The sequence below is a fragment of the Danio rerio genome, chromosome 10 (assembly GCF_052040795.2).
Source record: "Danio rerio strain M-AB ecotype USA chromosome 10, GRCz13ab, whole genome shotgun sequence".
In the NCBI taxonomy this organism is placed as follows: Eukaryota; Metazoa; Chordata; class Actinopteri; order Cypriniformes; family Danionidae; genus Danio; species Danio rerio.
In genome coordinates, this window is record NC_141030.1 from 3,819,002 (window position 1) to 3,837,558 (window position 18,557).

The 18,557-nt window shown below is 35.0% G+C and overlaps 1 protein-coding gene and 2 long non-coding RNA genes across 3 annotated transcripts; 1 reads left to right on the forward strand and 2 right to left on the reverse strand.

Annotated features, from left to right (window-relative positions):
- Positions 1 to 169: 169 nt before the first annotated feature.
- LOC147841945 (uncharacterized) lies at positions 170 to 4,885 on the reverse strand. The gene is made up of 2 exons (XR_015500710.1): positions 4,577 to 4,885; positions 170 to 730 (listed from the first exon to the last, which is right to left on the reverse strand). It is a non-coding gene; the product is annotated as an uncharacterized LOC147841945 (long non-coding RNA).
- pla2g3 (phospholipase A2 group III) lies at positions 4,434 to 17,258 on the forward strand. The gene is made up of 7 exons (NM_001037412.2): positions 4,434 to 5,024; positions 7,603 to 7,735; positions 8,487 to 8,621; positions 11,144 to 11,472; positions 12,914 to 13,043; positions 15,130 to 15,255; positions 16,387 to 17,258. The coding sequence occupies exons 1-7, from the start codon at positions 4,490 to 4,492 to the stop codon at positions 16,583 to 16,585; spliced, it is 1,587 nt and encodes a 528-aa protein (NP_001032489.2). The 5' UTR covers positions 4,434 to 4,489; the 3' UTR covers positions 16,586 to 17,258.
- On the reverse strand, positions 15,564 to 17,524 carry LOC147834966 (uncharacterized). The gene is made up of 3 exons (XR_015500732.1): positions 17,458 to 17,524; positions 16,125 to 16,180; positions 15,564 to 16,032 (listed from the first exon to the last, which is right to left on the reverse strand). It is a non-coding gene; the product is annotated as an uncharacterized LOC147834966 (long non-coding RNA).
- Between the last annotated feature and the right edge of the window lie 1,033 nt (positions 17,525 to 18,557).

An 18,557-nucleotide genomic window follows, 5' to 3' on the forward strand; every position in this document is an offset into this window, starting at 1 on the left:
ATTATGTTCATTCTTAGATCTGTGAGGAATTCCAGACACATTTCATAGCAATGAAAGCAGTCATTGCAGCTTACCTTTCTGATTGTTATTTGTAGCAATAAAGAATGAATGTCTTATCGATCGCAAGTTCAATATGGAGTGGCACAAGACTCAGCACATGAACCATTGATTTTCAATTCAATTCAATTCAGCTTTATTTGTATAGCGCTTTTACAATGTAGATTGTGTCAAAGCAGCTTCACATAAATGGTCATAGTAACTGGAACAGTGTGGTTCAGGTTTTAGTGTTTAAGTTCAGTTCAGTTCAGTTTAGCTCAGTTCAGTGTGATTTAATCATTACTGAGAGTTCAAACACTGAAGAGCAAATTCATCGATGCGTAGCTCTACCAATCCTGAACCATGCGAGGCAATGGCGACAGCGGAGAGGGAAAAAAAACTTCACCTGATGGGAGTGAAGAAAAAAAACCTTGAGAGAACCAGACTCAGTTGGGCACGACCATTTTAATTTCTCCGCTGGCCAAAAGTCTTGTGCAGAGCTTCAGTCGCCGTGGTGGAGGCTGGAAGATGGCCTCAGCGAAGACTCGTCTGTCCCTGGAGCGTCGCTGGAATCAGACTCATGTTCTCCACTCCCCACGACCATCAGCGCAGCAGCAGCTCAGGATATGGCCTGGTCCCGGATGTGTAATCCTTGGGATCATCTTGTCGCTGGTTTTCACATTGTATGCTACTCCTAAGAGCATTGAAAGTAGTTTTCACAGTTATGCTGAGGATGCCCTCTGGGTCTAACATAGCAAATTATAAAACTCACAAAATGAGTAGCAGGGCCGGCCCGTGGCATAGGCAGTATAGGCAAATGCTAAGGGCGCTGTACATCCAAGGGGGCGCCAGAAATGAGCGCGGTTAAGTTGGTTTTGTTTTCGATAGATCGTACACATTCAGTAATAGACGGCAATAACTCAAAAACCTCTTAACCTAAAAAGATCTAATCTAGTTAATGTATAATGATGGTTTGTTCTGTAAACTATCGAGAAATAAATATATAGCTTAAAGGGGCTAATAATTTTGTCCTTAAAATGGTGTTTAAAAAATTAAAAACTGCTTTTATTCTGGCCGAAATAAAACAAGTAAGACTTTCTCCAGAAGGAAAAATATTATCAGACATACAGTGAAAATTTCCTTGCTCTGTTAAACATCATTTGGGAAATATTAACAAAAGATAAAAGAATTCAAAGGGGGGCTAATAATTGTGACTTCAACCGTATATATATATTGTTCTTTCATTTATTGTCTTGTGTAATTAATTTGTACACTGGATGCATCATTATTGAGACAAATTCCCTGTGTATGAGAGCACAGTTCACAATATTTGTAGTGAGACAATAGAGGTTACTGGAGTTTATCTGATCGTGTGATACCGTTTAATGTCCGCGAACACATTAAACATCATCCCAAAGGTCAGATAAACTCATCGCTTTCACAGCTTTGGGTTTATGATAATGGTTCAGATTATTCTAAGCCAAACGTTCAGTAAAAACGTGTATAAAAAGAAAGGAGTTTTCTTTGAAGCCATGTGACTGTGATTTCAGCGATCATGATTTTTTTTTCAAATGCAAGTTTCAAAATGATAGGAATGATAGATTATCATGAGAAAAAAAGGGAAAAGAATGGAAATCATACATTTTTGATGGTCACAGACTTTATTTTTTTAAAGTAAATTGAAAGCCAATTAAAAAAAAGCTATTGCATGACGCAAACTTACAGGCCAGCTAGTAAAAAAATCCTCATTGCTACAGCACTATTTACATGTACTTTCCCCCAAAGATATTATATAAAAATATATGGTAACACTTTACAATAAGGTTCATTAGTTAATGCATTTACTAACATGAACTAATCATGAACAACACATGTACAGCATTTATTAATCATAATTGAACATTTACTAATGCATTATTAACATCCAAGTCCATGCTTGTTGACATTAGTTAATGCACCATGAGTTAACATGAACTAACAATGAACTACTGTATTTTCATTAACTAACGTTAACTAACATGAACAAATACAGTAGTAAATGTATTGTTTATTGTTTGTTCATTTTAGTAAATGCATTAATTAACATTAACTAATGAACCTTATTGTAAAGTGTGACCAAATATATAAACAGTTTTAAACACATCTCGCAGTGTTGGAGACTCTTGGTTGGTTGATGCAGTGGCACCACCTCAGATTCCGGGAGAGGGCTTTCTTGCTTGTTCAAACTACTTGAACAAAATGAGCTGAAACAACACAACTATAGAGATTTTTCTGGGGACAACTTAATTGTTTTATGTTCAATCCCCTTCAGTTTGTTAAATTAACTTAACCGAATTGTGTTGGGACAACATGAATGAATAGTGTGGAACTCTGCAGTTTTTACAGTGCAGTATTTCAGAAACCTAATGTTGGGAACTATTTGTTGTGTAAGTCATGTTGGTGGAACTATTGGTACGAAAACTACATTGTTTTTTAATAGAATTAAATTTAAGCATCACTATACTAAACAAATGATGCTAAATCATTTCTCACTTCTATGAGTCTGTGTTTTTCTTAGGGCTGTCTAGAATGAATATCTATTACTCTGAACCAAAGGAAGAAAAGACATTCACAAATTCCAGCTCACTGGGGTTTTGACTGTAGTAACATAATTGCACTGATTTCGAACTGAGCTAACAGTCGGTGTAAATGTCCCTCAGAGAGCTTTCCACTCTTCACTAAAGTAAATAATGAAATGATTATGTGTTTTTCCTCTCCTTTGATATAAATCTTATTATAAGCTTGTGTTTTGCCTCATCTGATTGATATTAGAACTACATTTACCAGCAGAAATGGCACCAGTAAAAAAACTGTAATGGTTATTAGGACTGCGTCCAATGGTGACTGGACAGAAACTTTGTGCGAATCATGCGAGATTTGCACCAATCAGCGCAGAGCGACACGTACAGCAAGCTCATGTGACCTTTGCATCCTTAGGTAAACACTGCAGCGTCCTGCAGCTCTGTAAAATGCTTTCAAATTCATACTCATGGATTTTTTATTTTTATTTTTTTGGCTGGTTTATAAATTAGCAACAACTTTTCTACTTTCTAATTACATATGGACAATCTGCCTGTTTCTTATGTTTAAATGTAATAGTAATAATAATAATAATGATAATAATATTACAAACAAAAATAATAGTAATAATAATAATAATAGTGATAATAATTATAATAATAGTAAAAAATAATAGTAACAATAACAATAATAATAACAATAACAATAATAAATTAATAATAATAATAATAATAATAACAAAAATAATAATGTTAATAATAAAAAACGAATAACAATAGTAATAATAATATTACTACTACTACTACTAATAATAATAATTATAACAATAATATTATAATAATAATTGTAATAATAATAAAATAGTAATAGTAATAATAATTATAATAATAGTAATAATAAAATAATAATAATAATAGTAATAATAATAATAACAATAATAAAGTTATTATTATTAATAATAATAATGATAATAATAACAAAAATAATAATGTTAATAATACAAAATACTAATAAAAATAATAAAATTAATAATAATAATAATAATATTAATAATAATAACAAAAATAATATAATAATAATAGTAATAATAATAATAATAATAATAATAATAATAATAATCATAGTAATAATAATAGCAATAACAATAATAATAATAATAAAAAATAAAATAATAATAATAATAATAATAAAATAAAATAATAATAATAATAATAAATAATAATATTAATAGCAACAACAACAACAATAATAACAAAAATAATGGCAGTATTCTGGGAACAATCATTATTAAAAGATCAATAAATGCATTTTGGCATTGCAACTATTTATTACCAATTTACTGTACAGAAGAGCGTGCTAAACACATAAGCACCTACTGATTCGAATAAACTCTGTGTAATGTAGTAATGCCCATGCTGACCTAATTTAATCTGACCCCTCCAATGTGAAAGTTTTACATCGGATGTTTCTTTCTCCTCCCACGGTGGAGTTTGAGTCATTTTGTCACGTTGTGAAGCATCGCTTCATCCTGAGTAATACGATATTAAGTGTTTACTGCTGAGGGCATTGTTGACACTAATAAAAAGTGATAGTGATCAGCCGGAGAGATAATTACACTCATGTGAACTCAGGAAACCAGAGGGTTTTACAATCTAATTTATAGATGTGTGAGTGAGTGAGTGAGCAGACACCTGTGCTTCCAAGTCTGTATTTACCAAACACACACCCCCTTTTGTGTCGTCCCACCCCTTCAGCTCGGATGTGGCCACGAGTACCAATACAAGGGAAATAAGGATGGGATGGGAGTATAAATAAGGAGGGGGCAAGCACATCTGACTGTTCATTCATTCCAAAACAGATATAAAACACATGAAGCTAACACTATTAGCCAAAAATGCTAAGCAACTTTTTACAGATTGTCTCCATTTTCATGCTGTTTCATGGTTGTTTCAGCACCAATGATATGAATTCTGACACTTACTGTATTTGGACGAGGTCTGTTTCAGGAGGGCGAACACAGTATGCGTTTCTCCAAAGGACTCAGACATCTCTTATCTTGTATGACAGCATCTGGAAGCAAAATAATAGGCTTTTTAGTTGTGTCAAAAGCAATGAGCAGTCTATTATTGACAGCTACATGTCCAGGTGTTTGGAGGACAGCTCTTTCTCACAGCTTCTGGATGAACGCTTTGACATTAGTGTGCTGACTGAAGCTGATGGCCCCTGTGAGGTTGCCGGTGTCACAGAGGAGTTTGCAGCGTCTGTACGGAGGGCCAGAGACCTGATGAGTGTTGAACCGGATGGATTCGTGGAGCAGGACAGTGACGTCAGCTCCATAAAGACACTGCAGCGCTCGAAACGAGCATGGATGATTCCTGGGACTCTGTGGTGTGGCTCTGGAAATAAAGCCACAGGATGGACTGACCTGGGTAAGAATTAATCCATTTATATATGTTTATATGTAAGTATATATATATATATATATATATATATATATATATATATATATATATATATATATATATATATATATATATATATATATATATAGTTGAAGTCAGAATTATTAACCCCCCTTTGAATTTTTCTTTCTTTTATAAATATTACCTAAATGATGTTTAACAGAGCAAGGAAATTTTCACAGTGTGTCTGATAATATTTTTTCTTCTGCAGAAAGTCTTATTTGTTTTATTTCAGCTGGAATAAAAGCCGTTTTAAATTTTTTAAAAACTGTTTTAGGGACAAAATTATTCGCCCCTTTAAGCTCATTGTTTTTCAGATAGTCTACAGAACAAACCACTGTTATACAATAGCTTGCTTAATTACCCTAACCTGCCTAGTTCACCTAATTAACCTAGTTAAGCCTTTAAATGTCACTTTAAGCTGTATAGAAGTGTCTTAAAAAATACCTAGTAAAATAGTATTTACTGTCATCATGGCAAAGATAAAATAATAGTTAATAGAAATGAGTTACTAAAACTATTATGCTTAGAAATGTGTTGAAAAAATTTGCTTTCCGTTAAATAGAAATTGGGAAAGAAATTAAACAGGGGGGCAAATAATTCAGGGGGGCTAATAATTCTGACTTCAACTATATATATATATATATATATATATATATATATATATATATATATATATATATATATATATATATATATATATATAAATATATATATATAAATGAGCAATATCACACTCTTAGCAGTGTGATATGGCTGTATATCGGCACTGGTGGGAGGCCGAGTGCCTTAGTGCCCCCACCAGTGCCGATATACAGCCATATCACACTGCTAAGAGTGTGATATTGCGTTTATACAACAGATTGACGGCATAATTGTGTATATAAAAACAAAATCAAACATGAAGAGTCTCAAAAACCCTTTTGTATGAGGAACTACTTCCGCATTGGATTCAAATCATAAGCTGACAGTTAAACAGTTGAGCGTGCATCGTTTAATCTTTAGTTGTGTAGTGTCTGCTTTTTGCTGGCTGTATGTGGGCGGAGTAATACACACAAAGGGTAAAGAGGATGTGCGGGTGCTGATATTACTTAAATATAGCACGGCTATCAGTCAATCAGATATTATATATATATATATATATATACACAGTTGAAGCCTGAATTATTAGCCCCCTATATATTTTTTCCCCCAATTTCTGTTTAACGGAGAGATTTTTTTTTAACACATTTCTAAACATGATAATTTTGATAACTCATTTCTAATGACTGAATTATTTGATCTTTGCCATGATGACAGTAAATAATATTTGACTAGATATTCTTCAAGACACTTCTATACAGCTTAAAGTGACATTTAAAGGCTTAACTAGGTTAATTAGGTTAACTAGGCAGGTTAGGGTAATTAAGCAAGTTATAAAAACATATTAAAGGGCTAATAAAATTGACTTTAAAATGGTTTTTAAAAAAATAAAAACAAATAAGACTTTATCTAGAAGAAAATCTATTATTATATAATTGTTTTCAAGCTTTTAAAAGCAATTTTTAAGGTCAACATATTTTTGCATTTGAATTCAAAACAAACCACTGTTGTCCAATGAATTGCCTTAGTTAGCCTAAATAACTTTATTATAAATTTAGTAATTGCTAAAATGTAAGCTGAATACTAAATTCCCAGAATTTCACAACATGTTACTGTAATTATTCCACAGTAAATTACATTAGTGTCACTTGACAGGATTTGACTGTTAAATTTGACATATTCAGAATTTTATTGTGAAATTAAGGCAGGTAGCATGATTACAGCATATTACTGTAAAATGGCTTTATCTTTACATGCTAGTTTTAGAAATTTAAACACTGATGATATTTTTTTCAACATAGAAATTAATACACATGAACTTTAATGTTAGTACAGGCATTTTTTTAAATTTAGAAATATTTACAGAATTATTGTTATTATGCACACTGACATGCACATGGGAATGAAGGGTGGGGAGAATGAGCATTAAAGGCACAGTACACAAAAACAGCAACAAGATGCTCAAAGCAAAAAATGACAAATTTCTGAAAAGCTAGGTTGTTTAAAGCTAGAACTGACAGACACATTCTGAAGACATAAAAGACTTATAATAAATCTGGAAGAGGGGGTAAAATAGGTGCCATTTAAAAGAATTAATAAATCAATATTTGATGGAATAAACCTGAATTTTCTAACAAAGGAAAACATGCTCTAAATGAAAAAGGTTTTTTGACATTTGAAAGAAAGATTATCAGACATTAATATGATAAAACAAACATAAAAAGGCGTAAAAAAAGCAAAGTTATATTACATATTGAAGAATACATTTTAAACATGATCTTATCCAATATTTGCTAAAATGCTGAACAATTTATTTGTAATTTGGAGTTTTACAACTAAACAAATCAAATTGGAAACATTTTAACATAATGCCTAAGAAAATGAACAAAAACTAATATTTTAGTTTATGAAAACGATACGGGTCAGATTAAAAATACTCAAAAAATGGCTTTTATTTTTGCAGGCGTCTTTGAAGAAACGGATAAATGCTGCAGAGAACATGACCACTGCAAACACACCATTCCCTCCTTCTCGTACGACCATGGCGTCTTCAACACAAACCTCTTCACCTTATCACACTGTGACTGTGACAACAGGTGTGTCCCGCTTCATTTCTTTAAATAGGTAAAATAGAGTGTGTATGTAAAGTTTCAGCTCAAAATACCACACAAATAATGTTTTATAACTCTTTAAAACATCCGCCTTTTAGCCTTTGATTCAAATTGTGCCATTTTGATGACAGTCGCTTTAAATTCAAATGAGATTGGGCTCTTTTTCAATAGAGGGCGGAGCTATGAACATGCATCAGCATAGCGGCAGATTCAAAACAAAACTAATGTCATCTCTGTGAAAAAACGAAAATGTCAAAAGAAGTGGCTCAGAGTAAAGCAGTGTATGGAGACTCTGGTGTCTAATGATGGACGGCTGCTTCTCACTTAGGGCTGTCTATGCTAATGCGGAAGAGATCGTCACTAATGGACGGGGCTTTCCCCCTCTGATAACATATATAAAGGGGGAGAATGTCAATGAAAGTGTTTCTGCAGACTGTTTTTATCAAGTGCGATTATAATAAATTGAAATAATTAGTGTTTACTTTTAGAGGCTGCCTATATTAACACACGGTTTCCACATAACTGTGCTTAAAACACTTATAGAAGTGCTTATTTTCAGCATTATAATAATGAAAAATGTGAGCATTGTACTGATAAGCATGCTGCCTATAGCGAGCATTCATTCTACAGTGTTATATTGTGTAACATGAGACATGTCCAGTTATTTTACAGAGGAAGTGTCTTGTATTACTGTTTTCTATAACATTGTAATCAGTCCCTGTGATATCAATTTCAGGTTCCGCCGCTGTCTCCTGGGTGTTAATAATAGCATGTCCAACCTTGTGGGCTACGGGTTTTTCAACGTGCTAAAGATGAGCTGCTTTGAGTTCTCTCAGCGGACGCAGTGTGCGAAGAGAACATGGTGGGGCAGGTGTGTATCCTATTTTAAATTTACAAAAAAAAAATTTGATCTGAAAATAATCAGAAATCTGGCACATTATAGTGATTATATTGGAATTGTCTTATATGGTCACCAAGATACACTCAAAAAATAATTTTTGCTGTTTGTTTAAGCTACTTATTTAAAATGAGTTAAAACAACACAGTTCTTATGGTTTTTTGGGGGGGGACAGCTTAATAGTTTTATGTTTAATCCACTTAAAATTTATAAAAACAATTAAGTTAACTCAATCGATTTTTTTAGGAATTGTGAGGAACCCAGCTGTTTTCATAAATATAGTAATATTATTAAATATTATCATGATTTAAAACAGTTATCAATTATTTGAATATATTTTAAAATGTAAAATGTCATTTATTTGTTGATTAAGCTGAATTTTTAGCATCAATACTCCAGCCCTAAGTGTCACATGATGTATGTATGTATCATGTATATATTGTATGGATGCTGTATATATATATATATATATATATATATATATATATATATATATATATATATATATATATATATATATATATATATATATATATATATATATATATATATACTACCTGACAAAAGTCTTGTTGCTTATCCAAGTTTTCGGAACAACTTGACTTCTCGTTGATCATTTGGTATTAAATATCATTATGATTTAAAACAATCATTCTCTATTTGAAGATATTTTAAAATGTAAAATGTCATTTATTTATTGATTAAGCTGAATTATAAGCAGCAGTACTCCAGCCTTAAGTGTGACATGATGTATATGTATGTATCATGTATATATATGTATATATATATATATATATATATATATATATATATATATATATATATATATATATATATATATATATATATATATATATATATATATATATTTGTATATATATTTACACTACCTGACAAAAGTCTTGTTGCCTATTCAAGTTTTAGGAACAACTTGACATCTAGTTGATCATTTGGTATCTGAAGTGGCTTATGTGAAAGGCAAAGGGCTTCATCTTACTCCAGACATGCTCAATAATGTATATGTCCGGTGACTGGGCTGGCCAATCCTGGAGCACCTTGACCTTCTTTGCTTTCAGGAGCTTTGATGTGGAGGCTGAAGTATGAGAAGGAGCGCTATCCTGCTGGAGAATTCCCCCTCTCCTGTGGTTTGTAATGTAATGGGCAGCACAAATGTCTTGATACCTCAGTTTGTTGGTGTTGCCATCCACTCTGCAGATCTCTCACACGCCTCGTACTGAATGTAACCCCAAACCATGATTTTTCCTTCACCAAACTTAACCGATACTGTGAGGATCTTGGCTCCATGCGGGTTCCAGTAGGTCTTCTGCAGTATTGGTGATGATTGGGATGCAGTTCAACAGATGATTCATCTGAACAATCGACCTTCTGCCACTTTTCCAAATGATCAACTAGAAGTCAAGTTATTATTTATTGCTCTTACAACTGGAATCAGTGACAACACTTTTGTCAGGTAGTGTACAGATAAGGACACATATATTAACCTGTGGAATGTTAGTTATTAATTAAGTGATGAGAGAGCAATGTGATGTTTCTCAACAGAGCAATGACATTTCCCCCCCACAGTATTTCCTATCTCCTGTTATATGTTTCTTGTGGAATAGTCCTATTTCGTCTAATTTAGCTGAAATAATAAAACTACATATTTCTTTTTAAATGTTAAAACCTCTGATGTCAGTATTATTAGCTCCCTTAATAAAGTACTTTGATTGGCTACAGCATAAACCACTATTGTTGAATCACTTAACCTAATAATTCTAAGAATACAATCATCTTGCAAAATAGCTGTCATCATGGCAGACAAAACAAAACTATTATGTTTAAAAAAAAATTCTCTCCGCTATACAGCATTTGGAAGATTTACAAATTAACATTTCATTATTCGTTCATTTTCCTTTGGCTTGTTCCTTTATTTAAAAGGGGTCGCCACAGCGGAATGAACCGCCAACTATTCCAGCATATGTTTTACACGGTGGATGCCCTTCCAGCTGCAACCCAGTACTGGGAAACACACACACACACACACACACACACACACACACACACTCATACACTACAGCCAATTTAGTTCACCCAGTTCTCCATCCAAACTCCACACAGAAATGCCAACTGGCCCAGCTGGGACTCAAACCAGCAGCTTTCTTGCTGTGCTAACCACTGAGCCAAAGTGCCGCCGAAATTAAAATGAAAAGAATTAAGATTTCACAGGAGGGCAAATAATTTGATCTTTAAAAGTATATATCCTGAACAAAAACCTTACCAATCTTATCCTTTTGATTAACAGTGAGACTTTTTAGTGAGCTAATGATTGCATTGTAAATCAAAAGCTTTAGACAGACCATGAACAGACGTAAACACCTCATTGAACTTTGGAAATTGGCAAAACTTGGCTCTTTGGTGTGATTTCTACACAATCTCTAAGCACATATTGTTATGTACACAGTTACAAAAACCCTTGCTTATTCCCTCATTGGCAGGTGTGTCATGTCTGAACTTGCTCAATATGCTGTGGTCAAAGATGCAGCAAACTACACCGACACACTCCCTGAACAAGAAATGGAGTCCTTGGAAACGAGTTTTCAGCAAGCAATCACCATTGGACAGAACCAAGTCACCAAAAACATGGAAGAATCGCTTATAATTCAATCCAAAGATTCCAGGAACGGCACTGAAGCGCTGAGTCCAGTTTCCACATCACCAGGGCCATCTGTTACAACACTGCTGCCCCGGAAATCTGAAGCTTCCGTCGTCCCAACATACACACCGAAGACAACACTCGCCCAAAATAAACCAGACAGCCCACAAGGTGAAGTAAACACTACTTAGAGCTTTTCTCATATAAAATACCATAGTAGATCATCGTAAATTCGAGTGTTTTTGAACAATACTTTAGTAAAGCATATACTCTATTTTTTTTACAACTAAGAGTTATATTATGCTACAATACACCACAGTTTACTGTATGTAACGGAGGCCAGCTAGTAAGAGCTGTGCAGGTACACCTCACTCCTCTGACCTCTAAAGGTGCTCTAGCATTGGACACTAGGAGCTACGTCCTTTAGCCTCTTTGTTAGAGCAACCGACTCCCATGCGGAAGGTCGCCGTATCGATCCCAGCTCAGAGCGAGTTGGGTGGTGTAGGACCGGCGGGGTCACATTGGTGCCGTGACCCGGATAAGAGTGAGGTTTGGGGGCGTGAGAGTAACGGAGGCCAGCTAGTAAGAGCTGTGCAGGTAAACCTCACTCCTCTGACCTCTAAAGGTGCTCTAGCATTGAACACTAGGAGCTACGTCCTTTAGCCTCTTTGTTAGAGCAACCGACTCCCATGCGGAAGGTTGCTGATTCAATCCCAGCTCGGAGCGGGTTGGGTGGCGTAGGTCCGGCGGGGTTACATGTAGTTAAAACTAAAGTATACTACAGTATTTAGTATTAATTTGCCTTCAGCTTGGATCCTTTATTCATCAGGGGTTGCCACTGCGGAACGAACCGCCAACTTATCCAGCATATGCTTTACGCAGCGGAAGCCCTTCCAGCTGCAACTTAGTACTGGGAAACACCCACACACACTCATACACTACGGCCAATTTGGTTTATTCAATTTACCCTATTATGCATGGATTGTGTGGGAAACTGCACTTAGAGGAAACCCACACGGACACGGGGAGGACATGCAAACTCCACACAGAAATGCCAACTGATCCACTCGAACCAGAGACGTTCTTTCTGTGAGGTGACAGTGCTAACCACTGAGCCACCGTGTCGCCAGTATTTAGCTCATTATAGGTAAAAATACAGTGTGCTGGAAGAGATGTAAATGCTATAATATATACATATATATGCTGTACTTAGGTTCAAAAACACTCTAGTGCAGTGGTTCTCAAACTGTGGTACGTGTACACGGAGTTTGCGGAGTGGTATGCGGAGGAATGAAATATGTCATTTACATGCTACACACATTTCAAAGTTTACCAAAAATGATGTACATAATATGCCATATAGCCTATATTTCTGAGGTAATCTGCCATGATTTTTTAACTGTGCAGAGTTGTAGCTGCTTTACTGGGCCTACTACACTACTGTATTTCAATACTGCTCATTTTGGTGGTACTTGGAGAGACACATTTTTTTCTGAGGTGGTACTTGATGGAAAAAGTTTGAGAACCACTGCTCTAGTGTTTACTATAATTAATAGTATTTTTTACGTGAGCTGCCTGCCAAATTAAGTATGCTATAATGTTTTTTTTATAGGCGAGTTTGAGATGTGTAACCTCTATAAGGACCTGGATTCATGCCATCTACAGATTCCGGCTTTACAGGAGAAATTTGGTCTGCTGAATCCTGACCGGAGAACCCTTTATCACTGCAACTGTACAGCCAGGTGAATGCACGTTTTATATACTACAGCAGGCCTGGATTGGCTAATCGAGAGGACCTGGAGATGTCCCGATGGGCCGGTCCGTTTTTTTGTCCGCGAGGGCCGGTGTCCCTAGCTGCTTGCACTCTCAGCAATCACACTTTTTTCATTTATTTATTTATTTGACCATAGCCTCACTCTTTTTATTCATTATTTTGCCGCAGCTCTGCTTTTTTTATTTATTTTCTCGCAGGCCCGTGAGCAAATTGGAGCCTGCAGGTTTATGATGATCTAACTATCATTCAACCCCAAACAGCGGCACCTTAGTGAATATAAGAATTTGAATATTTAATATTAATGAATATTACACCACATTATTCACTACATTAATAAATCTGACATAACTTAAGGGGAGAAAAAGATTAAGCCATCAATAGAAAGTAATAGGCTGCGTCCGAAACCGCATACTTCCATACTATGTAGTACGCTAAAATCAGTATGCGAGCCGAGTAGTATGTCTGAATTCATAGAATTCGAAAATCAGGCGAGAAGTACCCGGATGACTTACTACATCCGACGAGATTCTGAAGTGCGCATCCCATGCACGCTGCGCTATCCCATAATGCCCCGTGAGAGAATTCATGAATGGAAGTGAGGCGACGCAACTGACGCAGGTAGGTCACGTGACCATGACAAAATGGCGGATGTAGTATGTCCGAATTCCATTCATACTTTTCACGTTCATACTGTATAGAACGTACATTTCTAACGGCCGAGTATTACATTTAAATTCAAACGCAGTACCTACTGAGTAGTAGGCGGTTTCGGACGCAGCCATAGTGTGGTTAAAAGTGTCATATAGATAACAGTGCCATTGTGGTCCAGTGGTCAGCACATTGCATATCGATGCTGCCAACCCGAGTTCGAACCTCATCTGAGTAATTTTTATATTTTTTTTCATTTTTAGTGTTAAGACATATAATACTGTTTGGGTTACTTATATAGGTGTACATATTTTATTTTTATTTTTTTTGAATGACCACTGTTACAAAGGAATTTTGCACAGAATATTCAGATATTGCAGGAAGGGACATAGTGATGTTTAAAGAATAGTGTTGGAGATTTAGCTACCCTTTAATGTTCTCATATTTATGAAAAACATTTGAAGTTTTAAAGCAGCTGTTTCCTTGAAAAAGACATGATAGTTTCATTAGAAACTGAATTGGAAATAACCTTATTTTAATATAGTAAGTTGTGAACTGAGGTGGGCTAAGGTTTAAAACTCCAGGGCTGAGTTGGCGCCAGTGGTGTAGTGGTTAGTGCGTCGACATATGCATTGCGGCGACCTGGGTTCGATTCCACCTCGTGGTCCTATGCCGATCCTTCCCCTCTCTCTGCTCCCCATGCTTTCCTGTCAATTCTCACTACTGTCCTGTCAAAATAAAGGTGAAAACCCTGAAAAAATAATTATAAAAAAAAACAAAAAAACTCCAGGGCTGAAAATGAGTCCCACTCGCGCCCTGTATTACAGCCAAATGCAATCGATGCAAACTCTTTTCTACTGGTTTGTGTGACAATTTCCCGATGAGCACCTTGACGTCAAAATTACATCTAAAACATTTCAAAAATGCAAATCGATTTGATGTCAATTGACTATTATGTTGTCAGAATGACATCAAATTGATATCTTAACATTGGCTTCAAAAAACACATCAAAACCTGATTACAGGACAGCTCTGTAATTGATTTTCTTGTGTGTTTTTTGATGTCGTTTTGACCTCAAGGTAGTTGTATTGGAATACAAAATCCAATGTGAATGTAAAACCAAAGCTTTCACATTGATAAAACTTCTATTATATTACTTTTTGTGTCGTTATGTTTGTGGTCAAAAGGCCATCAATGTGCGTATGTCAAATGGATGTCAGGGTTTTGACATCATATTGATTTGAGTGTTTTGACGTCATGCTTGATGTCAATTGGATGTCGTTTTGACATCAAAGTGCACTTTGGGTTAAGAGTAGTAATAAAAAATAATTAAATATATTTCAGGGTTAATCTGATACTGAGTATGTTTTTCTATATTAAATATTGATATATGTTTCATCCACAGGCTTGTCCAAAAGATCGTATCCAAAGAACTGGATGAAACAGACCCTGTCCATTCACTGTTGATGGACTTTGTTTCACAATCCTGCTTCAGTCTTCCAAAGTTTGAGGACTGTCTCAATGGACAAAGGTACAAACGTTATGGCTTAATTTGGACTGTGGAAGGGATAGTTTACCTCAAAATGAAAATTTCCACACCACTTACTAAACTTTTATGGATTTCTTTCTTCTGCTAAACACAGAGAAAGGCATTTTGAAGAATATTGGAAAAACGAAGGCATTGCCATACATAGTCTGAATAAAAATACCATAGAAGTCAAGGGCTGCTGCTTTCTAATATTCTTCAGTATATCCTCCTTTGCGTTTAACAGAAGAAACTCTGGATTAGGCATGGGCCGGTATAAGTTTCTGACAGTATGATAACCTTGAATAAACATATCATGGTTTCACTGTATTTAGAAAATTTCTAGTAAAAAAACAACAACTTTTTCCCCCGTTTAACACAATATATTACATTTTAGAAAACATTTATAAGATTTTGGAATAGTAAACATGTCAGTCTACATAATTAAAGTAAACCATTGACTTCTACTATCTTCATTAGCTTTAAAAACACAGATTTCCTTACAACACATTAAAAAACACTTAAAAAAAACCTTTACATGTATCTTAGAGGGCGGCGTGGTGGCGCAGTGGGTAGCGCTGCCGCCACACAGCAAGAAGGTTGCTGGTTCGAGCCTCAGCTGGGTAAGCTGACATTTCTATGTGGAGTTTGCATGTTCGCCCCATGTTTCCCCAGGTTTCCTCTGTGTGCTCCAGTTGTATGGGTGTTTCCCAGTGATGGGTTGCAGCTAGAAGGGCATCCGCTATGTAAAACAAATGCTGGATAATTTGACGGTTCATTCCACTGGGGATGAAGAGACAAAAATGAATGAATGAATGAATGAATGAATATACCTTAGAAACGGTATAACAAAATATTTTTTGCGGTTTTAATACCTTGACTTTTCCAAACCATGATAAACCTTGAAACCGGTTCTTGTTCCATGCCTACTCTGGATAAACAAAATGATGACAGAATTTTTATTTTGGGTTGAACTATCCCTACTCAAAGTTGCTTTACGCAAGCTAGTGTCTTTACATCTGTGGGTGGTGCTATATGTACAGTAAAATGTGTCTGTAATGCAAGTAATAATACAATGTAAACATTTCTGAGGTGTAAACCACGAGGCAAAACCAATATCTGTGGTGTCTCTTCTAGTTGTTCAACCCAGCTCATCCAAAACTGGAGGACAGACATGGCGGGAGGGCGTCATCTAGTGGACTTCAAACGCAAACTCAAGAGGATGAACCTCAAGCGCTCCAAGAGAAAAGACTCTCCAGTCAGATTATATAAGAAATGCATCAGGATGCACACTAAACTGCACAGACCTCGAGTTCCTGAACGGAAACGGTCGTAAATACCATTCAACCTAACAAATCAGCAAAAACAATGTAGCAATGCAAATTATGAAACAGAACTCTTATGAAACAGAGCTTATGCACATTAGGGAGTCTGTTGTTTGTGTAACCTGTAAAAAAGTCTACGTTTAGCCATAAGGAGCGTGTGCAAAATATATTTATAATAAGAAGAACAGGGTTATAATATTATATTTAGCCCAAATAGGTCAGAGTGTTACAGCTATCTCGTACGGTACCTCCAGTCACATGCTTAAGTGCAACTTAAACCTTCAAAGCCAGCGTCAAAGTTTGTTAAAGTAAGTTGCCATTTCCAACTCTCAAGATCAGTGCTTGAGAAATTATTTTATGCATGCTAACAGTTAGCCCAGAGAAAGTACAAACTTTATATAGCAGGACATTACAAAATAATTTTCATACCTCAAAATTTAGTGTCCCTTTTATATTTTTCATCTGAGGTAAATCTTTCCCGCTTCTTTTCTCAATGTAGAGCGGGATATAATTGCGCATGCGCAGAAAAAACTGCCTTAAATTTAAAGTGTTACAATATGTTTTAGTCTCTACTAACTTACCTAATATTGCACTATATGTGAATACATGCAAGTGAGTGTTGTAAATGTATGTAAATTTGTAAATAATGTGTAAATCTGTTTGAATAAAAACTAAACATCTTCATTTTGGTGTATTTTTTATTTTGTTTTAACTATGCGTGACAAAATGTAAAGGTTGTTAAAGTTTGTTGCTTTTGACCCTTTCCCCACTCTCAAGATCAAATCGATGCAATTAAGATAAACCGTTTCATTCATGCTAACAATTAGCCTAGAGAAAGTACAAGCTTTAGAGAGCAGCATTGGACATTATAAAATGTTCATACCTCAACATTTCGTGTCCTTTTCATATTCATCTGAGGCGCATCTTCCCGCTTCTTTTTTCGATGTTGCCTTGAATTTAAAGTTTTAGGATATGTTTTAGTTTCAACTTACCTAATTTTGGACTATATGGGAATACATGCAGTGAGAGAAGGTTGTAAATGTATGTTAATTTGTAAATATCATGTAGTCTAAATCTGTTTACATAAAAACCAAACATCCAAAAGGTTCACAAAGTTTGTATACTGTATTGTCTTTTGTACATGTATATGTAGGCTATGTAGCCAATATCAACTGCAAGTCATGAAAGTCATCAAAGTTTGTTAAAGTACAGTGCATTTTACCATTTCCACACTCTCAAGATCCAATTGACGTGCTTGAGAATTAATTCATGCTAGCCTAGAGCAAGTACAAACTTTAGAGAGCAACATTGGACATCACAAAATTATTTTCATACCTCAATATTTAATGTACCTTTTATATTTTTCATCTGAGGTAAATTTTTCCCGCTTCTGTTCTCGATGTAGAGCGGGATGTAATTGCGCATGCGCAGAAGAAAATTGCCTTAAACATCACTTTTAGTTTTCTCCTGCGCATGCGCAATTACATCCCGCTCTACATAGAGAATCAGCGGGAAGATTTGGTTAAAAAGATATAAAAGGGGCGCGAAATGTTAAGGTATGTATATAAGTTTATTGTCCTGTCTCTCTAAGTTTGTACTTTCTCTGGGCTAAATTTTAGCATGAATTAAATCTCAAGTGCTTCAATTTTATATTTAAAGTGGGGGAAATGGTAAAAATACACATATTAACAAATGCCTTTCATGATATGCAGTTGATATTGTCTACATACACATAAACAACAAAGGTACAACTTTGCAGACTTTTTAGGCACATTACCATAGTTAAAATAAAATACATTAAAAAAACAGACCAAAATAAGACGTTTAGTTTTTATTTAAACAGATCTACAGGTTATTTACACATTTACATACATTTACAACATTCTTACTGCATGTATTCACGTGTAGCCAATATCAACTGCAAATCAGTCAATGTAATAATAATAATAATAATAACATTAATAATAATAATAATAATAATAA